The following is a 24207-nucleotide window of genomic DNA, read 5'->3' on the forward strand; positions in this document are numbered from 1 at the left end:
AAGATAGGCCAGCGGTATGATTAACTCAGCGGTGAGCATGAGCAAAGTGCGTGAGAGACAATGTAAGTGGCACGAGGCCCTGAGAAGAGAGAAGCACAATAGGGAGCACAAAAGGCGACTGGAGAAAAGAGAAAGCAAGGGATACGGAGCGAAAACCAGACAAATAAGATGATAAGGAGGAGAGAGAGAGAGAGAGAGAAAAGCAGTGAGCGAGCGAACGGCTGAGTTCGAAGTCAGTAATTACCACGCACAAAGAATCATACGGACTGCGTGATGTGGAAGGAGGACATTGAAAAATGAGGAAACACAGGCTGGTGATCACACACATATGCTCAGAGCCAGAGATATGAGTGAGAGACACTCATCTGTCGAAAGAGGAAGGAGGGGCCAGAGACACCAGACGATATCAGAGACGGTGTCGGTGGATTTCAATAAATCAGCGAGAGATCGTCGGGGCAACAAAGATGACATTTGAAAGAAACAGAAAAACACTCAAACAGGATGCGGAGCATGTTGAGTGCTTTGAAGTATGGAAATTCAGAGAATCAAGGGGAGCAAAGACAAATAGATGTGGAGCCTAGGTAAGGAATAGATAAGAGGGAAGAATTTGCAGTTCATTGTTGAATAAATAATAACGGCACTTAGTATGTACCTGTGGACTGGTACAAATTTACACAATGTGTAACATCTGAAACACCAATGCAATTGTTGAGGTAATTAATTGCAGGTGTATCTAATTAAGCACTTAACAAGCTTGGCAGCTCTCAAACAACAGACTGTCAAATAAACAGTAGCCTTAGTTTCCATCACCCTGTTTTTATGCGCATTTTGAAGTATCGCTGTCACGACACACACACAGGAAAAGGTAAAATTTCCCAGTTTTATTGGGAAATCCGTACTCACAATCCAGCCAGGCAAACGGTCAAAATCCAGTAAATCAATCCAAAAACACAAAACACATAAACAAGAAACAGGCAGCAACAGGAACGGAAGTGTGGGGACGTAGACAAGGACTCGTAACAAACACTAACACAGACAGGGCATTTATATACACAGAACTAACAAGGTGACGGGAAACAGCTGAGTGCAATAATCAGATAAGTGACAGAACAGAATGCTGGGAATTGTAGTCTAATGTGAATGACACCGTGAGAACGAGGACCTCTAGTGATAACCCAGGGAAACACAACCAGACACTGTGCCAGAACCTCCCCTCTACGGAGCGGCTACCAGACGCTCCATGACAGAAAACAAGACAACACAAGAGTCCAAGAGTAAGGTGGAACGTGGAAGATCCGAGGGAGGGAGGGATGGGAGGGCCAGGACGACTTAACAGTCGACCAGGGCGAAGCCCATCGGGCAGCCAGGGCGGAGACGACAGTCCAACTGGCGGCCACGGCGGAAGAAACCCTTCGGGCGGCCACGGCGGAGAAGACCCTTCGGGCGGCCACGGCGGAGAAGACCTCTCGGGCGGCCACGGCAGTGAAGACCTCTCAGACGGCCACGGCGGAGGCTCAAGAACCAACACCGGCATAGGAACAGCCACCGGCGCAGGACCAGGCACCGGCACAAGAACAGACACTGGCTCCGGCTTGGGAACAGACACTGGCTCCGGCTCGGGAACAGGAACAGACCCAGTCTCTGGATTGGCCGAAGTTCCGTGAACAGTCTCTGGACCGGCAGACCTCCTAAACCTCCTCCAAGCATGTAACACCGTCAATGAGTAGAAAAGGAAGACTACCTTCTTGACCATGGCAGGACAGATGACTGGTAGTTCTGGGATGGTCTCTGGAATAACAGCGGACTGCACTAGGACGGCTTATGAAACAACCGCATGCTGTACAAGGACGGCCTCCGAAATGACCGCATGCTGCACAGGGACGGCCTCCAAAACGACCTCGCACTGCACAGGGACGACCTCCGAAACGACCGCATGCTGTACAGAGACGGCCTCTGAAATGACCGCATGCTACACAGGGACAGTCTCCAAAACGACCGCACGCTGCACAGGGACGGCCTCTGAAATGACCGCATGCTGCACAGAGACGACCACCGGGGTGTTGGGGAGATAAGAGGCCCTTCTCCTCCTCCGTCCTTGATGGCGAGGTGCAGCCTCAGTACTAGACGGGACCAGCGGCGAGGACTTTGGACTGGACAGGACCAGTGGTGAGGACCCTGGGCTGGACAAAACCAGCGGTGAGGGCTTTATGATGGACGGGACCAGCGGCGAAGATCTTGTGCTGGGCGGAACCAGTGGTGAGCATCTTGTACTGGACCAGTCCGGCGGCTCCGGATCAGAAGAATGGCAAAGCGGAGGACGGTGTCGTGGAATTTGTCGACCACCTCTACCCCTGCAACCTCCCCGAGTTCCGGAGAACTTCGCCAGACGAGTCCCCAGAAACGACTCACCATAGCCGCTGCTTCCTCAGTTTGCTGGGCCCATAAGGCAAAACATTGAAAAATGTTTAGTCGAGGCGCTTGCTCTCCGACCTGCGAACCTCCTCTCTATGGTCCCCTTCCTTCCCCATACACCGGAGAAGGGTTACGGAATCCCGAACTGCTGGATCTATTCATCGTGACGGAGTCCTTCTGTCACGACACACACACAGGAAAAGGTAAAATCCAAGAGCAGTATTATTGGGAAATCCGTACTCACAATCCAGCCAGGCAAACGGTCAAAATCCAGTAAATCAATCCGAAAACACAAGACATCAACAGGAACGGAAGTGTGGGGACATGGACAAGGACTCGTAACAAACACTAACACAGACAGGGCATTTATATACACAGAACTAACAAGGTGAAACAGCTGATTACAATAATAAGATAAGTGACAGAACAGAATAGGGGTGGGAATCTCTAGGCACCTCACGATTCGATTCGATTACGATTCAGAGGGCTGCGATTCGATGCTAAATCGATTATCAGAATCTTTTTTTTGTGTGTGTGTGACTATAAATACTTTGCTTTAAAAGTACAAAGTAATGACCCATAAAGAATTAACGTACAATATATTTTATTAACATTGCAAAGAACCAACAGGAAAATACATGTGTGTCTGAACTAGCAGCAGCATATTTGTAGTAAATTAATAATATAACAACGACCGGTAACGTTACAGCCGAGTGTTTTTCCTCCTCTGGCTGGAAACGTGTCATTTGGCTTCATGTGTCTTGTTTCCGAAATATTTTAGTTTTACTCTACAAAGCTTACAACTAGTGTGGCTCTTGTCCAGCTCCTTTCCCCCTTCAACTTCAGAAGCCAAAATATTTCCACACGTCAGCTTTTAACGAGGAGGGTGTTTGGATTTGGCGCTCAGCCATCGCGTCCGCGTCTGTTATGTGCACGCCACAGACGGTCCGGCCACTGCACTTCCGCGCTTCAGAGTTCCGTCTTTCGCGTTCCGTCAATATTACGTTATTATAAATATATATCTAAAAAAAAAATTTTTTTTTTGAAAATCGATTTTTGACAATTGTGAATCGATTCAGAATCGTCCACGTCCGCATCGCGATGCATCTAAGAATCGATTTTTTCCCCCACCCCTAGAACAGAATGCTGGGAATTGTAGTCTAATGTGAATGACACCGTGAGAACGAGGACCTCTAGTGATAACCCAGGGAAACACAACCAGACACTGTGACAATCGCATCATAAACGAGTGATGGAAACGGCAAATTTCGAAAAGAAAGTATCCCTTAATTCGCAAAAACCAAAAAGACGCTCGCTTGAGGTGGTTTTTGATGAAAAAGAGTTCTTGCGAATAATGGGAGATGGAAATAAATAAATAAATCAAGGCAAAGCAAGGGCGGTTCATCATGCTCAAAAACATCTGGGCCTCCAAAGAGATAGGAGAAGAAGCAACCAAAATTAGGATTTTCAACTCCAACGTGGAAGACGAAAGAGGGGACGGCCCAAGAACAACTGGAGGCAAGACACTGAGACAGAGCTGAAGAAGAGTGGTATCACCTGGACACAAAGGTTGCGTTTACACTTGGCATTAACATGCGACCTGTATCCAGATGTTGTCCACATACACATTGAAAAGACAAGTGTAAACGCGCTTCTGATCGGAATGTTATAATATAATATATGCCAGTGTAAAATAATATATCTCAGTGTAATATAAACGCAATCCAGCCATCGTGTCTGCATTCACAGGTGGATGTCACACAAAACTCCGCCCACTGTCATTATTCCCCCTCCTCTCTCCAGAAATTGCTACACGTAGCTGTGTGGTTTTGCGATATATTCGAGTGCGAAGTACCTCGCAAATATACTGAAATGTTTGCTTTCGCACTCTAAAGTTGCAGAACCATTCATTTTCTGTAAAGAACGTGCATTTTTCCCACCACAGCTGGCAACGTTCTCGGATACGTTTCTCTGTACCGTTTCCATTACAGCATCTATCCACATTATTAGTACTTGCAGCCTCTTCATCCTCCTCATTTTGCGAGATTTGTACCCCGACTGAAAACTGTTTTTAAAAGAAAACCCACTAGTTCAGGTCGACTTTGCATCGGAGCCATCCTTTTTTTTTTTTTTGAGGGAAGCGAGATCCGATCTGTTATCCAGATACAGAAGCCACTTGATGTGGACAGGTGTAAACGCACCGCGTCCTGATTGGCTTATGATCCGATCTGCTTGATCAGATCATGGTGCTCGCATGTTAATGCCAAGTGTAAACACAGCCAAATAGAAAAGACACCCCAAGACTGTTCCCGCTGGAGAATTTTTGCCGATGGCCTAAGGGATGGGCCTAAGTAAGTAAGTAGCAGCATATTTGCCTTAGAATATTAAAATGACATACTGTGCATCTGGGAATGAAACTTCCTTTTGCCTTTTTGGGCAAAATGTATCTATTTTACACAAGCACAAAACGTAACCATGGCAACAGAACTGCAGGATAAGCTGATATTCTGTTCAGTGTCTTCCCAGAGTGCAGTGGGGTAGGGGGCACGTTCAATAATGCCACTTTCCTCCCAAAGTAAGGCTGCAGTAAGTTTCACAAATTCATTTTATGCGAAAGAAATAAAAGCTGCCAAACTGCCTTAGTCATCTGAGAAACGGTACTCCACGGCGTCCTATCAAGTTTTAATGACTGAAGCAGAGGTGGTGAATTTGGGAATACGAGTGACAGTTGAATATTTCAGTGGGAGTTATGGTTAAAAGGCTAATAAAAAAAAAAAAGTACAACAAGCTACAGTTTGGAGGGAGTAAATAGAAGGATGTGATTACACTGGATAGTAAATCAAAAATACTGCCACCGACAAAAAAAAAAAACCGTGAGTAAAGCTGAATGATCAATCATCAGCACCAAATGTGTTTGAAACTCTATTTGTAGTTCTGGAGTTTCTAATAAATCAGCCACCATGCTTCCTCTAAAAGCTGGTGTATAAAAAAGTGTATATAGGTCTAAAAAATACCAGCATCAGAGAACAATTGGCTTCTTTTGGCCCAACAGGTCTGAGAGGTTGAAGATCCTGATTACTTCTCTAGTTAGTGTGCTCAGTCACATCGCCTCTGATGATTGAACAGAGATTGAACGTTGTATTTATTAGCAGCGTGTTCTAGACGACACTTGTCAGGATTTGACTTCGGTTTTGGGAAGGGAAAAAAACAGGCACCCCCCTCCAACCTCTCTGGGAAACACGTATGTGTTACAAATGCCCCAGGCACAACGTTTAACCATATTTTTCATAAAATTACGAAGGTAATAGCCTGCCGAGACCAAAAATATTAGACGCCTGTGTTAAAGGCAATGGAGCGCTTTGAAAAAGTGTCGGACCTCTGTGGGAGCTCGTTCTTGGCTGCGCGGTGATTGGTCAATCTACATTCTAGGGTGTGGCTTAGCCAAAGGCGAATTAGTCCTATGAAATACACTTTTTAGCCCTCTGATTTGAACGCTCTGTTTTAAGGGGTGTGTATACTGTGAGACTTCAGTGTAAACGCTCACTGCTGTGATTGGCTGACAGCTTTGCATATGAAATAGATAAGTATTACATGTGGAATTCTCTCGAAAACTTTTACCATGTTTTTACTATTACAGCTCTCAAGGTTTACTAATCGTGAAATGTGTTGATTATAGCATTATATTTAGATGGTGGCTTGAAAGGTTGCAGTGATGCACATGTAGCCGACATGTTGAGCGCATGACTGCAGCGATCACGTCATTGTAACTCGATTTCTGCACACTAAATAATGCTTTCATCATAACTAACAGTGCAAAGATGATGTAAAAAAGGGATTTGTTGATTATAACGGGAGTTTTGGTGAGAGTCCAGAACACTCGCGCTGTTGGATAGACAGATCCAGCGATTGTAAAGGGAGCGTTCTTTGATCGCTTTCTATATATAATTTAATCACAGTTTAAACAACAGATTATTTTTATCCTACTAAGAGAAACAATGTGAAGTTGACAGTTTAGTCTGATTTACTGACAGTAAATGATTTTGAAACAAAAACATCTGACTTTAGGCCTACATGAATCATTACATATCAGAAATCACTGGTTATTTTGGTTAGACATGAACACATTAGCCGTATCAAACGATCTGTAACAAAGCAATAGTGACACAGTAAAAACTTTTTTACTCACGCAAGTGTGTTGCGCCATTCCTGTCGGATCCAATACAGAAGGCACAGCACAGCATAGTTTTTTAATTTCAGGCTCTCTGCAAATTCAATGCAGCTACTGTGTTTTTCCACAACCTGGCAATGCACAACATTTTGCACTCTTCAAAGGCATGTTTATCGATTAGTTGCTCGATCCACCCTGTTAGCGTCACATCTGTTATTTACGCACTACTACTTGTTGTACTCGAGTCAGTGGGCGGGGCTACTGAACTTTAGGGTTCGTGATGTCACCAACCCAGGAAGAACCTTGTTGTAGTCCCTACCATCCGTTTGTTGTAGTCCTTAAAAATCAATTTCTGTAAAAGAAAATATCTCCCTTTGCATTGAACTTTGAGCGCCGTAACTTTGCAGATGTTGTTTATGCTCAAACAGCAACATTACACATTAACTAAAGTTAAAAAAGTGAACTCATAGTGAATCATAATCAAGGACCCCTTTGATAAATGTACTGCTTGCAATTATATCCTCTACTCTCCCTGTGTGAGCCAAGCCGTGACAACTGTACAATAGTAATATATTTCTGTCACAAATTCGTCAAGTTAAACCAAACTTTTATTTTGACTTCACAAGTTCAAATAATCAGATTTTGGTGTATTTGGCGTGCTGTCCAACACATTTAAGAATGTAAAAATATGTACCTTGACTTTGAAATGTAAGTCGCTTTGGATAAAAGCGTCTGCCAAATGCATAAAAATTAAAATGTCCAAGGGTCCCCGGGCTCAGAATTTGGCCTGGACCCAGAGTACTCCCCCATTATCTCTGGTTAGGATAGTAACCAGGCGAGTGTGAGTAGACGGGGTGGTGTAGGGATGCAGAAAACTGTCGAGGAACATAGGTGAGTCAGCTGTGTATATATACAGGTCCTTCTCAAAAAATTAGCATATTGTGATAAAGTTCATTATTTTCCACAATGTAATGATAAAAATTAAAATTTCATATATTTTAGATTCATTGCACACCAACTGAAATATTTCAGGTCTTTTATTGTTTTAATACTGATGATTTTGGCATACAGCTCATGAAAACCCCAAATTCCTGTCTAAAAAAATTAGCATATTTCATCCGACCAATAAAAGAAGTGTTTTTAATACAAAAAAAAAAGTCAAACCTTCAAATAATTATGTTCAGTTATGCACTCAATAGTCAATACTTGGTCGGGAATCCTTTTGCAGAAATGACTGCTTCAATGCGGCGTGGCATGGAGGCAATTAGCCTGTGGCACTGCTGAGGTGTTATGAAGGCCCAGGATGCTTCGATAGCGGCCTTAAGCTCATCCAGAGTGTAGGGTCTTGCGTCTCTCAACTTTCTCTTCCCAATATCCCACAGATTCTCTATGGGGTTCAGGTCAGGAGAGCTGGCAGGCCAATTGAGCACAGTAATACCATGGTCAGTAAACCATTTACCAGTGGTTTTGGCACTGTGAGCAGGTGCCAGGTCGTGCTGAAAAATGAAATCTTCATCTCCATAAAGCTTTTCAGCAGATGGAAGCATGAAGTGCTCCAAAATCTCCTGATAGCTAGCTACATTGACCCTGCCCTTGATAAAACACAGTGCACCAACAGCAGCAGCTGACATGGCACCCCAGACCATCACTGACTGTGGGTACTTGACACTGGACTTCTGGCATTTTGGCATTTCCTTCTCCCCAGTCTTCCTTCAGACTCTGGCACCTTGATTTCCGAATGACATGCAAAACTGAGCAACAGTCCAGTGCTGCTTCTCTGTAGCCCAGGTCAGGCGCTTCTGCCGCTGTTTCTGGTTCAAAAGTGGCTTGACCTGGGGAATGCGGCACCTGTAGCCCATTTCCTGCACACGCCTGTCCACGGTGGCTCTGGATGTTTCTACTCCAGACTCAGTCCACTGCTTCCGCAGGTCCCCCAAGGTCTGGAATCGGTCCTTCTCCACAATCTTCCTCAGGGTCCGGTCACCTCTTCTCGTTGTGCAGCGTTTTTTGCCACACTTTTTCCTTCCCACAGACTTCCCACTGAGGTGCCTTGATACAGCACTCTGGGAACAGCCTATTTGTTCAGAAATTTCTTTCTGTCTTACCCTCTTGCTTGAGGGTGTCAATGATGGCCTTCTGGACAGCAGTCAGGTCGGCAGTTTTGAGTAATGAAACAGGCTGGGAGTTTTTAAAAGCCTCAGGAATCGTTTGCAGGTGTTTAGAGTTAATTAGTTGATTCAGATGATTAGGTTAATAGCTCGTTTAGAGACTCTTTTCATGATATGCAAATTTTTTGAGATAGGAATTTTGGGTTTTCATGAGCTGTATGCCAAAATCATCCGTATTAAAACAATAAAAGACCTGAAATATTTCAGTTGGTGTGCAATGAATCTAAAATATATGAACGTTTAATTTTTATCATTACATTATGGAAAATAATGAACTTTATCACAATATGCTAATTTTTGCTCTTGTAATGATTGGATAGGCAATTTGTTCCAATTGAGTTCCTCCCAAACTTTGTTAACAAAACATCATATGTTGTCGTGAAGACCTTTGAGTTGCTATGTGTATATGCAGGGCTTGACATTAACTTTTTTGCTCAACAGCCACTGTGGCTAGTGATTTTCCAAAGAAACTAGCCACTCAGAATTTTCCCTGGACACAATTTTGACATCGATACCATGGGGAAAAACTGCCATATACTGTAGATATTTTTAATATTATCTCATAATTTGTCAGCCGGTATATTAGGCTGCTGTCACTTTAAGACCAGACACACGGACCCATTATACTATTTTATATGGCCAATATATATGTGTTTATATTTGCACGCACTTTGGGTGTGAGCACAAAATCTGCGGGAATGAGTAAAATTTTGCTCAATGCGTGCAATCCCTAGCCGAAAATCAAGCCCTGTAACACCAACAATATTCATCCGGAGCAAATGAAACAGGCGAGTAAAAGGGACGTGGGTTTGTGTGTCAACTCGCTGTCGGAGAGATTAGAGAGCGAGAACGCGCAGCTGGTATTGTGTATCCTGCGGAAGAGTTTCAGATATTTCAGTATCGATATATATGAAAAATCAATATTTTTGACAACACTAAATTGCTCTTAGTTTATTATTTCAGATGCCTTTTTAAAAGACTACAATTGAAAAATGTATATTATATGCGCTATACTAATATAGCGGGTGTTAATGTCCAGCCCTGTGTATATGATATGACAATAGTTTTTTGTCGTTTTTTATGAAATAGTGAAATGCTGGTTAAGATACTCTCAGAGCAGCTCTGGTGGTGAAGTGCATGTGTTCAGATGGCAGAAGCTGAAAACATCATGCATTCTTGTCTATGCGTAGCAGACGGAACTGCACCGCTCATTGACACAGAGACACGCAGACATCATATTTAAAGTAGTCTTTTGCAGCCAATCTGTAAGTGAACTTCATCTTTCTCAAGAGCATCACACGGCAAAACATAAGGCATCAGTGTACCATTGGGCATGCAGCTGTGTATGAGGTTGATCTGAGTTTAGCCGCAGGCTCAGAGGAACAGATGACATGAAGGGGGTCCTCTAGGGCTAGGCAGTATATTACTTAAAAGGTTAGTTCACCCAAACATGAAAATTATGTCATTAATGACTCACCCTCATGTCGTTCCAAGCCCGTAAGAACTAACCCTTTAAGCTCAATAAATGTGCATTGGAGGCAAGACGGCTTAGAGCTCCCATTAAAGGACTGCCAGGGACATAAAAAGAATGAAAATAAAAATTTGTCCCTGTGATGAAGACTCCCACCACCACCACCACCACCTCTGTGATGTGACCGTACATGCAAATTGCTAATTATCATCCATGTCTCTCTCTAAAGCCTGCGGCAACACATGCCCCAACACACCCGCACACAAGCACATACGTTATCGTATCCATCCATAACTGAAAAGGTAAAATGGACTTATTATAAAAACCATACAACATAAGAAAACATGTTTACGTGACATTTTGGAAACCACAGGTTTTTCATCGGTTTTTGACATGTCAATACGTAAACGCGGGCAAGAATAAACCAACAAAATGTCAGTGAATGTATTTACATACAATTTTTTTTTGCTGTTTTGCTTACACTGACTATGACCTTTACCCAATAAAATAACACTGTATAGGTTGTTCACATGACCGTTCTTTGTCAAGTTATTAACCATAATCAATTTAAACACTCGTTTGCACATCACATACTGAAAGGCCTATTAAGACCTATGCTTTTGCATGGCAGATCATGTTACAAACTGTGATGAGTGAGAAGAGAAAGTGACCAGATAGGCATGGACATCTCACTCTGCTTCTTGTGACATCACCAGAGCCACACGTACACACAGGCAGCTTTCTCTGTCTCTCGCTCTCTATTTCTCGCACTGTGCCGCCCACCCACGGTAGAAACAGGACAGTCCGAGCCAGTGCTGCTGCACTAATTCTTGGACTGGCTGTGAGCGTGTCCTGGGGAAGGGAATACAAATCAGGCTTTACTATACAGTCAGTCCGAGCTGGCCTGTCTCCCAGGAGCCTACCGTGAAGACCGTCTGTGGCCTAGGCAAAAAAGTTGACAGGAAGGAAACCAGGCCTTCGGTTCTCGGCCTCCCCTGGGGCTCACAGCCCTCACAGAAGCAGATTATTACTGTAATAATCACCCAATTTGGTAAGGCGCCAGTCAAAGGGACGCCACATTTCACCTCTTCCAGCACTAACATCAGTCTGTATGCGCATCCACGTACAAGCACAGCAAGCAACACCCACATTCATCCTTGAGGGTAAAAGCAGTGTATTTAACGTTACACCGAATCGTGCAAACTCACAAAATCGACATGTCAGGCTGACAAATGTGTTTCTCTGTATAAAACTAATTCAAGTTGATTATTTACAACAGCGCTGCACAGTCAGTGCTGTGGCAGTGCAAGTCAAATTCCTAAAGTGCTTCTGTTCTTTCTGCACTCTAAAAACTGCTGGGTTGTTTCAACCCAACTTTGGGGCAAATATGGGCAAACCCAGCCGCTGGATTACATTTTTAAAAAACATTTTTAACCCAACGTTTGGGTTTGTCCATATTTGACCCAAAATTGGGTTAAAACAACCCAGCATTTTTTAGAGTGTGTGCATGCGTTGGCTTTTTTGGCAAACACTATATTCAACTCCGAGATCTAGACTTAAGACGAAGGGTGACCATGCTTTTTCTATTGTTGGTCCAAAATTGTGGAATAGTCTTCCTCTATCCCTAAACTAGTATCCACAGAGTCTGTTTTTAAATCTAAGTTAAAAACCTATCTCTTTTTACAGGCTTACAACTGTCCTTGATTTTTAGTGTTGGATTTTTCTGATTGGTGTTTATTTATCCTGTTGTACAGCACAATGGCCAACTACTGTTGCTTTTATTGTGCTATATAAATAAAAGTTGAACTCTATTTACTCTTAAAAATAAAGGCTCCATTCAGTGAACAGTTCTGAAAACCCTTTTTTTTTTCTTAGTGTGAAGAACATTTTAATAATCTCCGAGCAAACATTGGTCTGACTGTAATAACGTAACGTCTCTGGCTAAAAATAGTCACGTTTGGACGGCATAAATCGAATAACGACAAATAGATGGCCAGTTCAACTTTCATTTTGGAATTATTTTTAAACCATCACGGGACGTGTCGGAGGGACGTCTTTTCAATGGTCATTAAACGTCCAAATGTTTGCTGGGCTAAAGCACCTTTTTCCACTATAACTGTTTCCACTTCTATGCTGACAAAGAAGAACCACTTTTGTTTCCTCAAGGGACCTTGAACAGTTCTTAAAAGAACCATTTTTCCTTAATGTGACGAACATTTTAATCATTTATCCTCTATAAAGAACCTTGGAAAGGAAACGGTCTGATGGATGTTACATTTTCTTCTTAGAAACAATGGATGCCAATAATAATTTGTATTGTATTGTATTATGTAATAAAAAAATATAGGTTTATTATTAAAATATATATTATCATAAAAGCCAGAAGAGACTGCATCACAAACCTGTACACAAATGAACATGTTATGCAATTGTCAATTATGTCACTAACGTGATACTGAAGAGCTTGATAAGATCATGCTAATTTTTTGGCGTGCGCATATGGTGTCTGCACGTGCCAAGAGCGAAAGAGCATATGCCATGATCCTAAATGATTGTAATACTTTCAGATCAGTCCCTCTAGACTTTGTGGCATCCACATCATGGAGGGCTATAGGGCTCTCCAAAACACCATTGTATGCACGTCTTCCACAGTTAATTTTTTTTACCCAGCTCATTAGCATTATTAGTAAGTATGCCATCAGCTGCTCATAACTGGTTTGAGGTTACTTCTGGGGGGTCACGTTCGAGCCATTTCAAACTCACGCTCTCTGAGAGCTGCTGGAGCCGTTACGCACAACGCATCATCAAGGATGCCCACGCGTCCCGCCTCTCCAGTCTCCACACAAAGCACTATTAACCCTTCCAGCATCATTATTATCAGTTTTGGGCGTCCATCACACAGAAATAGCTAGTTTGTTCACACGTAATTAGTCACTCGGCTTTCTTACCGCTTACTCCCAGCGCAGTTGCTTATGGACGCGCTGGTGGTTCCGTGGAACGACGATGGCCAGGACATGCGGGACTTCTTGAGCCCCGGCCGGTCACTCGTGTCCATGGCATTCGAGCGCTCTATCTGTCGGTGGTGATGTCGGTCGGTGTCAGAGTAACCGCGATGTTTGATTTTGATGGGGGTCCGTGGCTGTCTCCACAAATGCTGGGGAGGCTTGAGGGTCGCCTGTCCCTCCCGGGGAACCGGCAGCGAAAGAGACAGGCTCTTTTTAGAGCAAGGTGGCGGTTCCATCATAGTGCAAAATTAATAGATGTACCGAACGCAATGTGTTAAGAGGAATAAAAACGATATGGCTATGTATTCTTGCACATTAAGAAATCAACCCGTCTACTGTCCGTAACTGACTAGTCTCCATGTCCAACGCCGGAATGTATTGAAAGCAGGTCCAAAGGCAATAAAGATTCAGTGCTTTTGTGAGAACTAATCACAGTGTTCAGATAACAGGTGATGGCGCAATGTCGTCCTGTTTTATTGTCATCTCCGCGACTGTGTCGATGTTAAATCCAAAAAAGTTCCTGTTTATCAGAAAGGCTCCACTTTAGAACATTACGAGGCGTCGTATTATCCACGCGGTCGCCGGTGAAGCGCTTTCCCTGAAGTTTCTCATAGCGCGACGGGTCACTTATGTTCAGTGTGGATTTATTGCTTTTATCAACCCTCCAGACTGGTTCCCTGCCCGCGATTATTGCTGCTAAAGACCGCACATGTCTCTCCAAGCTCTGGTGTCTCCAACTGGAGCCATGCGAACTCTGCGATGAGGAGCAATGTTGTACATCTGTAACTAACGGCGACTAAAACTCAAGCTCGCTGTCAGGAGATTCACCTTCCACCTCCATTAAAACCTCGCCGCGAACAGTTTCATTACGCGAATCATGTTGGATTTTGCCTGGAGAACAGCGCGCGTGGGATGATGGATGTAGCTATGTGAGATCCATGCACGCGGCTTTTTCGCGTCCCCGCTTTCTTCTTTCTTGAAGCATTCGTTCAATTCTGCGAAATCATGATTGTAAATCAAAGTTCACCGATATTCGTGATGTACTTTAGTTAGTTTTGCCGTCTTATCTCGCTCGTGTCATTCAGTTGTCGACAGATGTTAAATGGCATTTGAGAAACACTACCGCTATACACTCTCTCTCTCTCTCTCTCTCTCTCTCTCTCTCTCTCTCTCTCTCTCTCTCTCTCTCTCTCCCATTTAAGAGCCCGCGCCGCGATGCAGTTTTCTCGTTCAATTAAGCGAAATGGACCCATACAGCTCCAGTCGTCACTAGTTTTCCCCTATGAATAGATTTCGCGTGTAATTCCATTAAGTAAACATATCGATTTTACCAGCAATATGCAGTGCATTTGGAAAGGACAAATCACCATAATTATGCTCATCCATTTTACTTGAAATAAATATATAATTCTGTGGTTGGCTAATGATTAGAACAGAGTATTGGTACAATAGGCCTAACTGAAGTCTTATACAAAGTGATAACCATTTATATTTGCATTTTTATCTGTTAGGCCTACTTGTGGCAATATTTCTCTTGATGTTTTCATCAACATGGGTCAAAACCTGCAGAGCACATTGTTCTCAAAGGATGTCTGCTAAAACCCCTAAGAGGACTACATTACATAGGCCTACCTGTAGAAATCTATCAGCATTCACATTCCCATTCTCATCTCAATGACAGTTGCTCGACTGGTGCAGAATATGAAATATTTTAAATACACCATTTTCTTCTCATGGGCGCTCAATTCTGCTGCCAGGTTACTTTGAGCCAACCATCCGATCCTAAATGCCATGATGTGACTAATTACAGCTGCAGACAAGGAAAAAACGTTGAGTAAGGGTCCTCCAAAAATTACTAGCGAAACATACATGTGTATAATAAAATGACATTTTGAAATATCTTGAAAATATAAAAATTATTTTATCAGAATGCATGGCTACTTTTAAGTGGAAATGCTAATCAGCTAAACCTTGAGCACTTAAAAACCTCAAATGGTCAGCTTCCTCATTAGCACAATTAAATGACTGAATTCATATTTTCAGTTTGTTAATCAGGCTAATGGCATAGCAATATTTAGGAGGAAGGAGTTGTTGTTTTTTTAAATTGCAAATTATAATACCAGGATTGTTGCAACATGTTGCTTCCTCTTTAATCCTCTTCTTGCAGGGCAATTTTTCGTGATTAGATATTTAACCTTCGCTTTCATGCCCACCCTTTGGGTTTCAAATCAAAGTCACATTTTCTGGCCTAAAGACAGAATCTCTAGTTAATATTTTAATAATCCAGTGAGTCCTGGAGGCCACCCTACAAAACACATTCAGTCACAAGTGAGTATAAATTAATTAGTTGAATCAGGTTTAGGGAAACATCTAATGCCTGGTACACTTTGTATGATTTTGGGCTGTCCCAGACGAAAAAATTATCATTGTGGCTCCTAAACGATGGTCGTACGTCTTACAGTGAGAGCGGTTCAAAGGCGGCCGTTTTTACGGTCTTGCGACCAAAGATAGCCAGCGATAATTTTCAGTGTCAGAAATTTAGCATGATCATCTCAGTGTTTTTGCTGCAAGGTCTACTGACTACCCAAAAAAATTGCAGCATGAAATGGCGTATTAATCAACGCGACATGACGCTAAAACTTAAAACTACTTAGGCCTATCTCAAGCTCCATTTGCAAAATTGGCATGCCAAGTTGGCCTCTTTTCCCTAGCAATGACCACATCCATAATCTCCTCATTCGCTTCCTCCTCTTTTTTTCAGCACACATAAAAACCATTATTGGCAAAATGCTCTTGTTTACCACTAGCGTATATGCTGATGAAGTTTTATTATTCTATACTGACTTGCGCCGGAGCCTACGATTCAATAGGTTTCATCAACCTACAGTCTACATACATGTCGTACCCAAGTTTATTAGATAGTGTGATTTATAATGATCTTATAGGATTTCTGAAACCGCACAGTCTGTAGCAGGCATAAAACGTACAGAAACAGGGTTGGGTTGAGTTAATCTCAAGTTATCTCTAGTTACTGAACAACCTTTGACTGTGTATGCACACAATAATCAAATGCCCTTAAATATATGTTGCTCTTCTAGATATCTTATGCGCCTGTCTCATCTGTCTCTCATTTCTGCCGTATACTTGACAGCGGCGATATTGATACTTCACTCATAATTAGATTGCACTCACTCATGTATCGCTGTGACGAAAGCCTTTTGCTTTTGTCTGCATTGATCCCGTTTACATTAACTCACTGCTGTGATAATGGAGGTTTCTTTCAGTTGGGCTTCTTTAAAGGTCACGCATCTCCGCACCGATGGGTAAACGAAGCACAGCATTAGTTGTATGTATATGTTATAGCGTATCCAGACGGGGAAATATTCAAGTGAGTGTGTGAGAGTGTTGGACTTTTATATGGACAGAATATTGGTTTTCATCACACTGACTTCACCGCTGATGATAAATACTGAATGACTCCGGACAGCTTAAACAAAAGGCTCCAGGTTACATTCCCAATGTGCACCTTAATGGAAATGTCAAGCACTCAATTTATACTGCATATTCTGGCTCAGAATAGACAAATTCGCAGCTCACTTACTCAACTTATCCCTTTCACCCCATAAGTTAGACTGAAATATCACGGCTTAGACTCTGAGACAGGGGCAGAAATATCTTAGTTCAAATAATAGGGCCAGTGTGCAGAGTGCATCAAGTACGGAGCATTTCAGCGAGCAGTTTGTCTGCTCCTATTTTCACTTCATGAGCGCATGCTACTTCTCAGCCCCCTCAGAAGAACACATGTATAGACGAGCGCTGAAACATGAAAGGCGATTTCTCAATGTAATGCCAAGAGAAGCTTTTCGTCTGGCCGATGTCCCAAACATAGTCTTAGCATGAGGGTATATAGGAACCTCGTTCCTTTTGGGAGAAGGCCATTAAATATTAATTTGATCCTCTGAGGAATGGACTAATGAATGCAATGTAAGTGCAGTTCTGTAAGTGCGGTCATGCATCCAGCACCTGTATCACAGAACAGAAAATATGAAAAGCACTCGGGCTTAAATGATGTGTATCCGCCTCCTACACTAGGATATGTGGTGTGTTTTGTCGCTTGGCTACGGAAGAATCCGAATATTAGTCTAGAACGAGGCATGTCTATTTTCAGCTCTTCTGCAGCTCTGCCCAATTGGAAGGAGCAATTTGTTCATCTTGTTTATAGTCTATTACCTGGTACTGTCCACTTCCTTAAACACTAATAGATCGACTGCGTGTGCATGGTGTGAGGGCCAGAGAACAGTGTTAATCTCGTCAACAAAATTAGTGATGAACACGGTCATTCACAAAGTGTCCACGTTTTGACAACAATAAATGATGTGTATCTTGATGATAATTCAAGTTGTCGAAATTATCACAAGAAACAAATTACCACAAGATATTAACAATTTTTGAGAAGATGCACTACCATTCAGAAGTTTGGGGTTGGTAAGATTTATGTAATGTTTTTAAAAGTCTCTTATGTCGCATTTATTTGATAAAAAATACAGTAAAAATAGTAACATTGTGAAATATTTTTACAATTTATAATAACTGTTTTCTGTATTTTAAAATGCATCATTACTCCAGTCTTCAGTGTCACATGATCCTTCAGAAATCATGCTAATTTATTACTCAAGAAACATTTCTTATTATTATCAATGTTGAACATTTTCTGGTAAAACTTTATTTTGATGATCCCTTTTGAACATTCTGTTGACTATAAGTAACTTTGCAACTATACATGTCAACTAACTCTTAGACTGTTTGCTTAATATCAGCTAACACTTTATTGTGATGGTCCTCCAACAGACTTTCTACTGACTATAAGTAACTTTGCAATTACATGTCAACTTATTCTAAACCTAACCCTACACTGTTAACCCTTGCTGTAAAAAAAGGCAAAATTTTGACAATATCATACCATTTTCCATTAAAACAGTAATATACCGTAGAAAACAAAAATAGCCTACAGGAATATTCTGTAAATTAACAGCGCTCAAATTCGACACTCAGAGGCTGTTTTCCCAATCACACCCTATACCCTCATTCACTATTCCCTACACTAGTTCACTAATATAGTCCACTTGACAGAGTGAATGCAAAGAAGTGAGTGAATTCAGACACTGATGAACACCTGATAAGCAGAATCACGGAAGGACAGAGAAACAAGAACAGAAAAAAGAGAAACACAAGAACTACAACTGACTTCCAGCCACACTGAGTGTGAAAACAGTTTACAAACCAGTTTAGCATTATTTTATTTCATACATGTACAACAGTTCTTGTTGAGAATCAACAGATATTTAGCTGTTGATGTTTTATTGAAAATAGTAAAGTTTGTAGTCACCATGATGAAGATCAGTATTTGCTTTAGTTGGGCTCTTGACTTTATAACTTTCGGTTTTCTCTGGCTGCCGTAACTGTGAGTTTATAAACCACATTTTTTTGTGGCAAGAAAAAGCCAAGAGGAAGATGATCAGGTGTTTTTGGCTGTTAAGATGATGGCATAATCGTCCTGGACATGTCTGATTCTCTGATCTCATTCTGTGTATAAGCTTTGAATATATGGGTATTTAATAATTATCATATATCTGTTAATCTACTACATAAAATCCAGCAATATTTCTGTAACCAGTTTTAAAACATTGCATTAAAACATTTCAACTCCTGCTTGACTAAGACACACACAGACATCAACAATCATCATATTAATCTCAACAAGTTAGTGGTATAAACTAGCGATTTCTTTTTACTTATTATATGCCCCCATTACTAGCGTTATACGCTAAACAGTTTTTAGAGATACAACTCTTTACATTCGATTATCATGAAAACAAATCTCAGAGAACGGTTGACTAAGGTACCAATGTTTTATTAGACCAAAGGTTCATTTTGTGCCGGAGTTCTCCTTTAATGATTTTTAGGCAACAGGTATCCTAATTTTTTTTTTTAAGTTAAGTCAACTGATCACTTTTTACCAACTGTGTAAAAGTAACACTGACATAAAGAAATGATTGAGAAGTCTAAGCACTCAGCAGCAGATAATTCAAAGACATGAATGATGAGTTTCTGGAAAAGGCAAACACATGAGAACAATGTGGTTTTCAGGAAGAATCAACTAAGTACTCTCCAACCGCATAATTGCACTTTAAGTGAGTTGCAGAACTTGTGAAAGCAGAGGATGGGGAGTGTCAAGATGGGCCCGGAGACATGGGTTGAGTGTCATTTAGAGCACACGGCCGGCCAGGGTGACCTCACGCTTGTAGTTCACCAAGCACCATTAACCCTAACCCACCATCCACTCTCATTTCCTAGTGCCCATTATCTCAGATGCCAGCAATATCGGCAGCATTTCCGTTACCCGCAAGATATGATTTCCATTCCAGCTGTTGGAGGAAGACGATGACATGTCAAGCCCCACTAGACGATGATTCATACATGAACCAGACACTGCTTACCCCCCCCCCCCCTCGAGAACCGAGATGTTCCAGAATATTCTGGCGCAGTGAGAGTTAATGCTAAATCACCTCCTGCATGTTTTATTATCCTCGCCTTTCTTCTGTTCAGCATTTTGGGAAATCACAGGTTTCTACAGCAGAGTCAACACCAACAGTGCAGGGGGACTGTGTGGGTGGAAAAATGAAAGGCAGAATTCTAAATGCGTCTGACATATCGTCCACTCCGCCGCTATGCTTCCCTTTAGAGCGCTCGAAGGTAACTAGCAGAGCTTGTCCGTCCAGAAAGAATTACAGACCTTTATAGAAAATGGAAATCAGAGCACGAGTGCATGTACGTCAGAACATAATAACAGGGATCGGTTGTAGTGCCGTTCTCTATTAACATCTGCGGCGGCATTCAAAGACACCCAGTTAGACCGAGCTTATTAGAACGCTCAGTGGTCCATTTTTCCGTGTTCCATAACAGCATGTCATCGTTTGCTTTAGATCCACCATTATAGATAGACTGTAAAACACAGCAGTGGAATTAACTAAATGAAATGAGTTCCTTTGAAAGTTCATTGCACTAACTAGGAGAAAATGTGAACTCAATAACTTATATTAAGCCGGACTTAAATTGAATGAGTTGGAGCAGATTTACATTACACAGCAGCATGCTTTGTGTCTGTCTGACTGTATGGATGAATGTTCAAATTAAGTGTTACATTTACATTTATTCATTTAGCAGACGCTTTTATCCAAAGCGACTTACAAATGAGAACAATAGAAGCAGTTAAACTAACAGAAGGACAACAATACGTAAGTGCTATAACCCCTCTCAGTTTAATTTTAGTGCAGTTTTTTTTTTTTTTTTTTTTTTTTTTTAGAATAGAAGAGAAAGTTTTAATTCTACTGAATCAAGTGCTGCCGAAAAAGATATGTCTTCAGCAGTTTCTTGAAAGTGGCTACTGACTCAGAAGCTCTGGTTGAGTTAGGCAGATCATTCCACCAACAGGGAACAGCCATGGTAAAGGTCCGAGAAAGAGATTTTGTTAATCTCTTTCTCGGACCTTTACCATGTTACTTTCTGTTTCTGCACAGAGATGTGTTAGCGTTAAATGTTCTGTTAATGTTATGTTGGGATTTATAGGGGTTCCCATTGTGATAGAGTAGCGCCTGCATGTGTTTACTGTATGTTGTATATCTGTGTCCATATACAAGTATATAGTAACAGTCTCTTTGCTAGTTACATTAACATGGAAGTTTACTATTGCTAGCTGGCAGTTCAATGCAAAAGATTTGAGCTAACATTTGAAATATAATTACATTTTATGATGTAACTTAAAATATTTAAATTTAATTAACTAACACGTTAGTGTAGTTCAGTGTTGGGTAAGTTACTCTAATAAGTCATTAATTACTAGCTACTAATTACATCTTCAACAGTGTAATTAGATTACTGTACCAATTACTCTCTCTCTAAAAAGAATTGCATTACATATTACTTTCTAAATCCCATATCAACCTCATCCAGTTGAACGATACAAGGATAGACATGAAACTGCTCTTTTAATTCTTTCAAATAAACAGTATAAAATTGCATAAATAATTCTTGAACTGACCGAAGTATTTAAAGGGAGAAGGTTGCATTAAAACATGCATTTTAACATTAAACGTTTCATGTTAAATCCGCTGTTTTATATTGAATTGTTCTATAGTCTATAATGCAATTACATCAGAAGTAACCGTAATTAAATTACAGAAACATAAAGCGTAATCCCTTACTTTACTTTTTCAAGGGAAAAGTAATTAAGTTACAGTAATTAAATACTTAGTAATGCATCACACCCAACACCGGTAAGCTGGTAAACTTATAAGCTGATTACCTTAAGTTTTGAGTTCTGCTTTCTTATTAGGGTTTGCAGAGTATATTTTGGATGCCCTTTGGTTTCTTGAGTGTATTTAGTAAGGTTTGGCATCTCCCAATCTTCAGCTTAGTGCCAAGTGGGCAGGGACAGATAGGCTTAGCACTGGTCAGCCAATCACAGCAGCCTTTTAACCTAATTACTGGGACAGGCTGAGTCTCCGGGAGAGGCTCTTGTCCTTCTGCAGTGATCTTAGGGGTTGAAGGGCACAGAAACAAAGAATGCTGAACATACAAATAGAGACAGGTTAACGTGACTCAAAGCAGAAGGAAATATCTTCCCATCACCTCCTCAACGCAAAAGTCATTGTGCCAAACATTCCAACCCTAAACAGAATTTGAGATGGGCACCTTGACATTAACCCCCGACAAAAGGGAGCGGAAAATATTGACATTTTCATTTTCTTATTTCTAAATGATAATGCCAAGCCACCCTATGAGTATCTCCCTCTCCGAAAAAGTCAATTTAATGTCTCCCGGTACAGCAGTGTGAGGCCGTTATTGACATTTCTGTACTCTACGGAGATATAAATCACAGATTGTTTGTGTTTATTGATGAGTAATCCTAATCTTCAAATCTTAACCTTTGGCGCTGACAGAGTGGGTGCAGAGTGACTTTTTCAGGCAGCCAGGTCCAACAGGGACGGCCTTTTTCGGCAGCCAAATCTGACTGTATAACTCCATGGGGCTTTCACTCACGTCAGTGGAGGAATTCTGCGAAGCACACAACATAACACGCCATATCAACTTGCGTAGCATTCAATTATTAACTCTACATTCATTCCCCTCATGCATTAGTGAAAAACAACACTATAATTCAGACACACTTGCCCTGCGCGTGCAATAATAATGACGTATGATCAAATATACATTTCCGTTTTCTTTCTGGATGTATTTTTCTACTAGATTTGGTAGAGGACAGAAATATTTCAGGACAAAAAGTGTATTTAGTTTTCATTTCTGAATCCTTAGACACGGTAAATCAGCACAGAAAACACTTTCTGTAATCCACTAAGTTCTGCCTTTTGTCAATTGTCTATCAGGGACACTAGAATTTAAACGAGGCACCACAAGAATACGCACAGTCGCAAGCCCGTGACTGGTGTGACTTGAATTGAATTCGAGCAGATATTACAGTGGCAGTGTAGAGATCTGAGCAGAGGTATAACAAGAGAAGGTTAAAAAAACAAGTTGTGCAGCAGCAAGGATGTGCTCAAGGGCAAATGCTATAGAGCACAGGACTGTTGGTTGAGGAAGGGCTTTATTTTTATTATGTTGTGTAGAGTATAAGCAAGAGGACGGCATTATTGTCATATTGAGGTCCACAAAACAAATGGATGACACCTGAATTTGCATTTTATATTATCCTGAGATTCTGATCAGTTTTGCTACTTAATATTTACTCGTGGATGGGATGAATGTGTGCTATTTGAGTTTGCGACTTAATTATAATATTCGTTTGTATTTTATGAATGAGAACATGGTTAAACCTGTGTAAAATGAGGACATTTTTATGTAGTTTTGCAGTGTGAAAACAGGTAAAATGTGTTAAACGTTTTGAGAAATGTGTCTTTGTTTTGAGAACTGAACGAATGGTTTAGAAAACTGTGCCAACTGAATTAATCATAGTGTTTTAGAAACAGAAAAACTGTCAATCTAAAATACTAAATCAAATATTCCAAGTAAATTTATGCATTTGGACAATTTAGTTAATTAATGAGAGACAAATACAATAACAGAACTCTAGCCAAAGAGATCCACCTGAATGGTAAACTTATTCTATAAATGATATATACAGTAGTCCTACATTTTTTATTTGAAGCAGTGCCATAATAGTAATATACTGTAACTGATTCAGATTGATTTCACTCGACAGGCCTATGCATTTAAGAGTTGTACATCTGTTTATGATTATGAGCGTATGATTAAGAGCATTACTATTCAATAAATGTGTTGAGATCGATGGTCAAGAGAAAAAATTAAAAGTGTGTGTGTTACCCTATACATTAACATTAAGAAAAATATTTAAAATGAGGTTTAAAACAAATTCTTCAAATCTTTGCGATGATAGCGCTATTGGCATTGCCAATTCCCTGCAATGTTTTACTGAAAACGACACAAAATGTGTTATACATAAAATTATATCTTAGGAACATACATTTTGGCAGTGTGACTGTAATAAATTATTGAAAATGCATTCTAACTTTGGGAAAAGTAACATGCGTTCACTCTACTAACTCTGCAAACAACATGTCCGTGAGTCAATCTGAGCCTGAGACTACTTGACACGAGTGCTTTGACAAAGCTGGAGGCCACAGTGGTTTGACCTTCAACACAGATATTTGGTAAAAGAGGTCTTGGCCGGGAGAAAGTGGAGTTCAGTCCAATCACGATTAAGCTTGAGGGTACAGTAAGCATCTAGTTTGAAATGTCAGAGAGGTGCAGTGAACAAATAAATGTCCAAATGAGTGTGAGATGTGATTGGACCCTTCTAGATGTTGAACTCGGACTCTAAGCAATCCCTGTGAAGCCCAGTGGTGAGGATACGCCTGTTGGGTCAGATGACGACACTCACACAGAAAA

General features: G+C 41.1%; 1 protein-coding gene across 1 annotated transcript in view; it reads right to left on the bottom strand.

Annotated features, from left to right (window-relative positions):
* pde4a (phosphodiesterase 4A, cAMP-specific) overlaps positions 1-14341 on the bottom strand; it is a 57983-nt gene extending 43642 nt beyond the window's left edge. Inside the window, exon 1 of the mRNA XM_056252800.1 lies at positions 13168-14341. Within this exon, the coding sequence (XP_056108775.1) occupies positions 13168-13463 (296 nt within the window). The 5' untranslated portion in view covers positions 13464-14341. The remainder of the gene's footprint in view (positions 1-13167) is intronic.
* Positions 14342-24207: the final 9866 nt, after the last annotated feature.

The sequence above is a fragment of the Rhinichthys klamathensis genome, unplaced genomic scaffold (assembly GCF_029890125.1).
Source record: "Rhinichthys klamathensis goyatoka isolate OS25496 unplaced genomic scaffold, OSU_Roscu_1.1 h1tg000004l_1, whole genome shotgun sequence".
Taxonomy (NCBI): domain Eukaryota; kingdom Metazoa; phylum Chordata; class Actinopteri; order Cypriniformes; family Leuciscidae; genus Rhinichthys; species Rhinichthys klamathensis.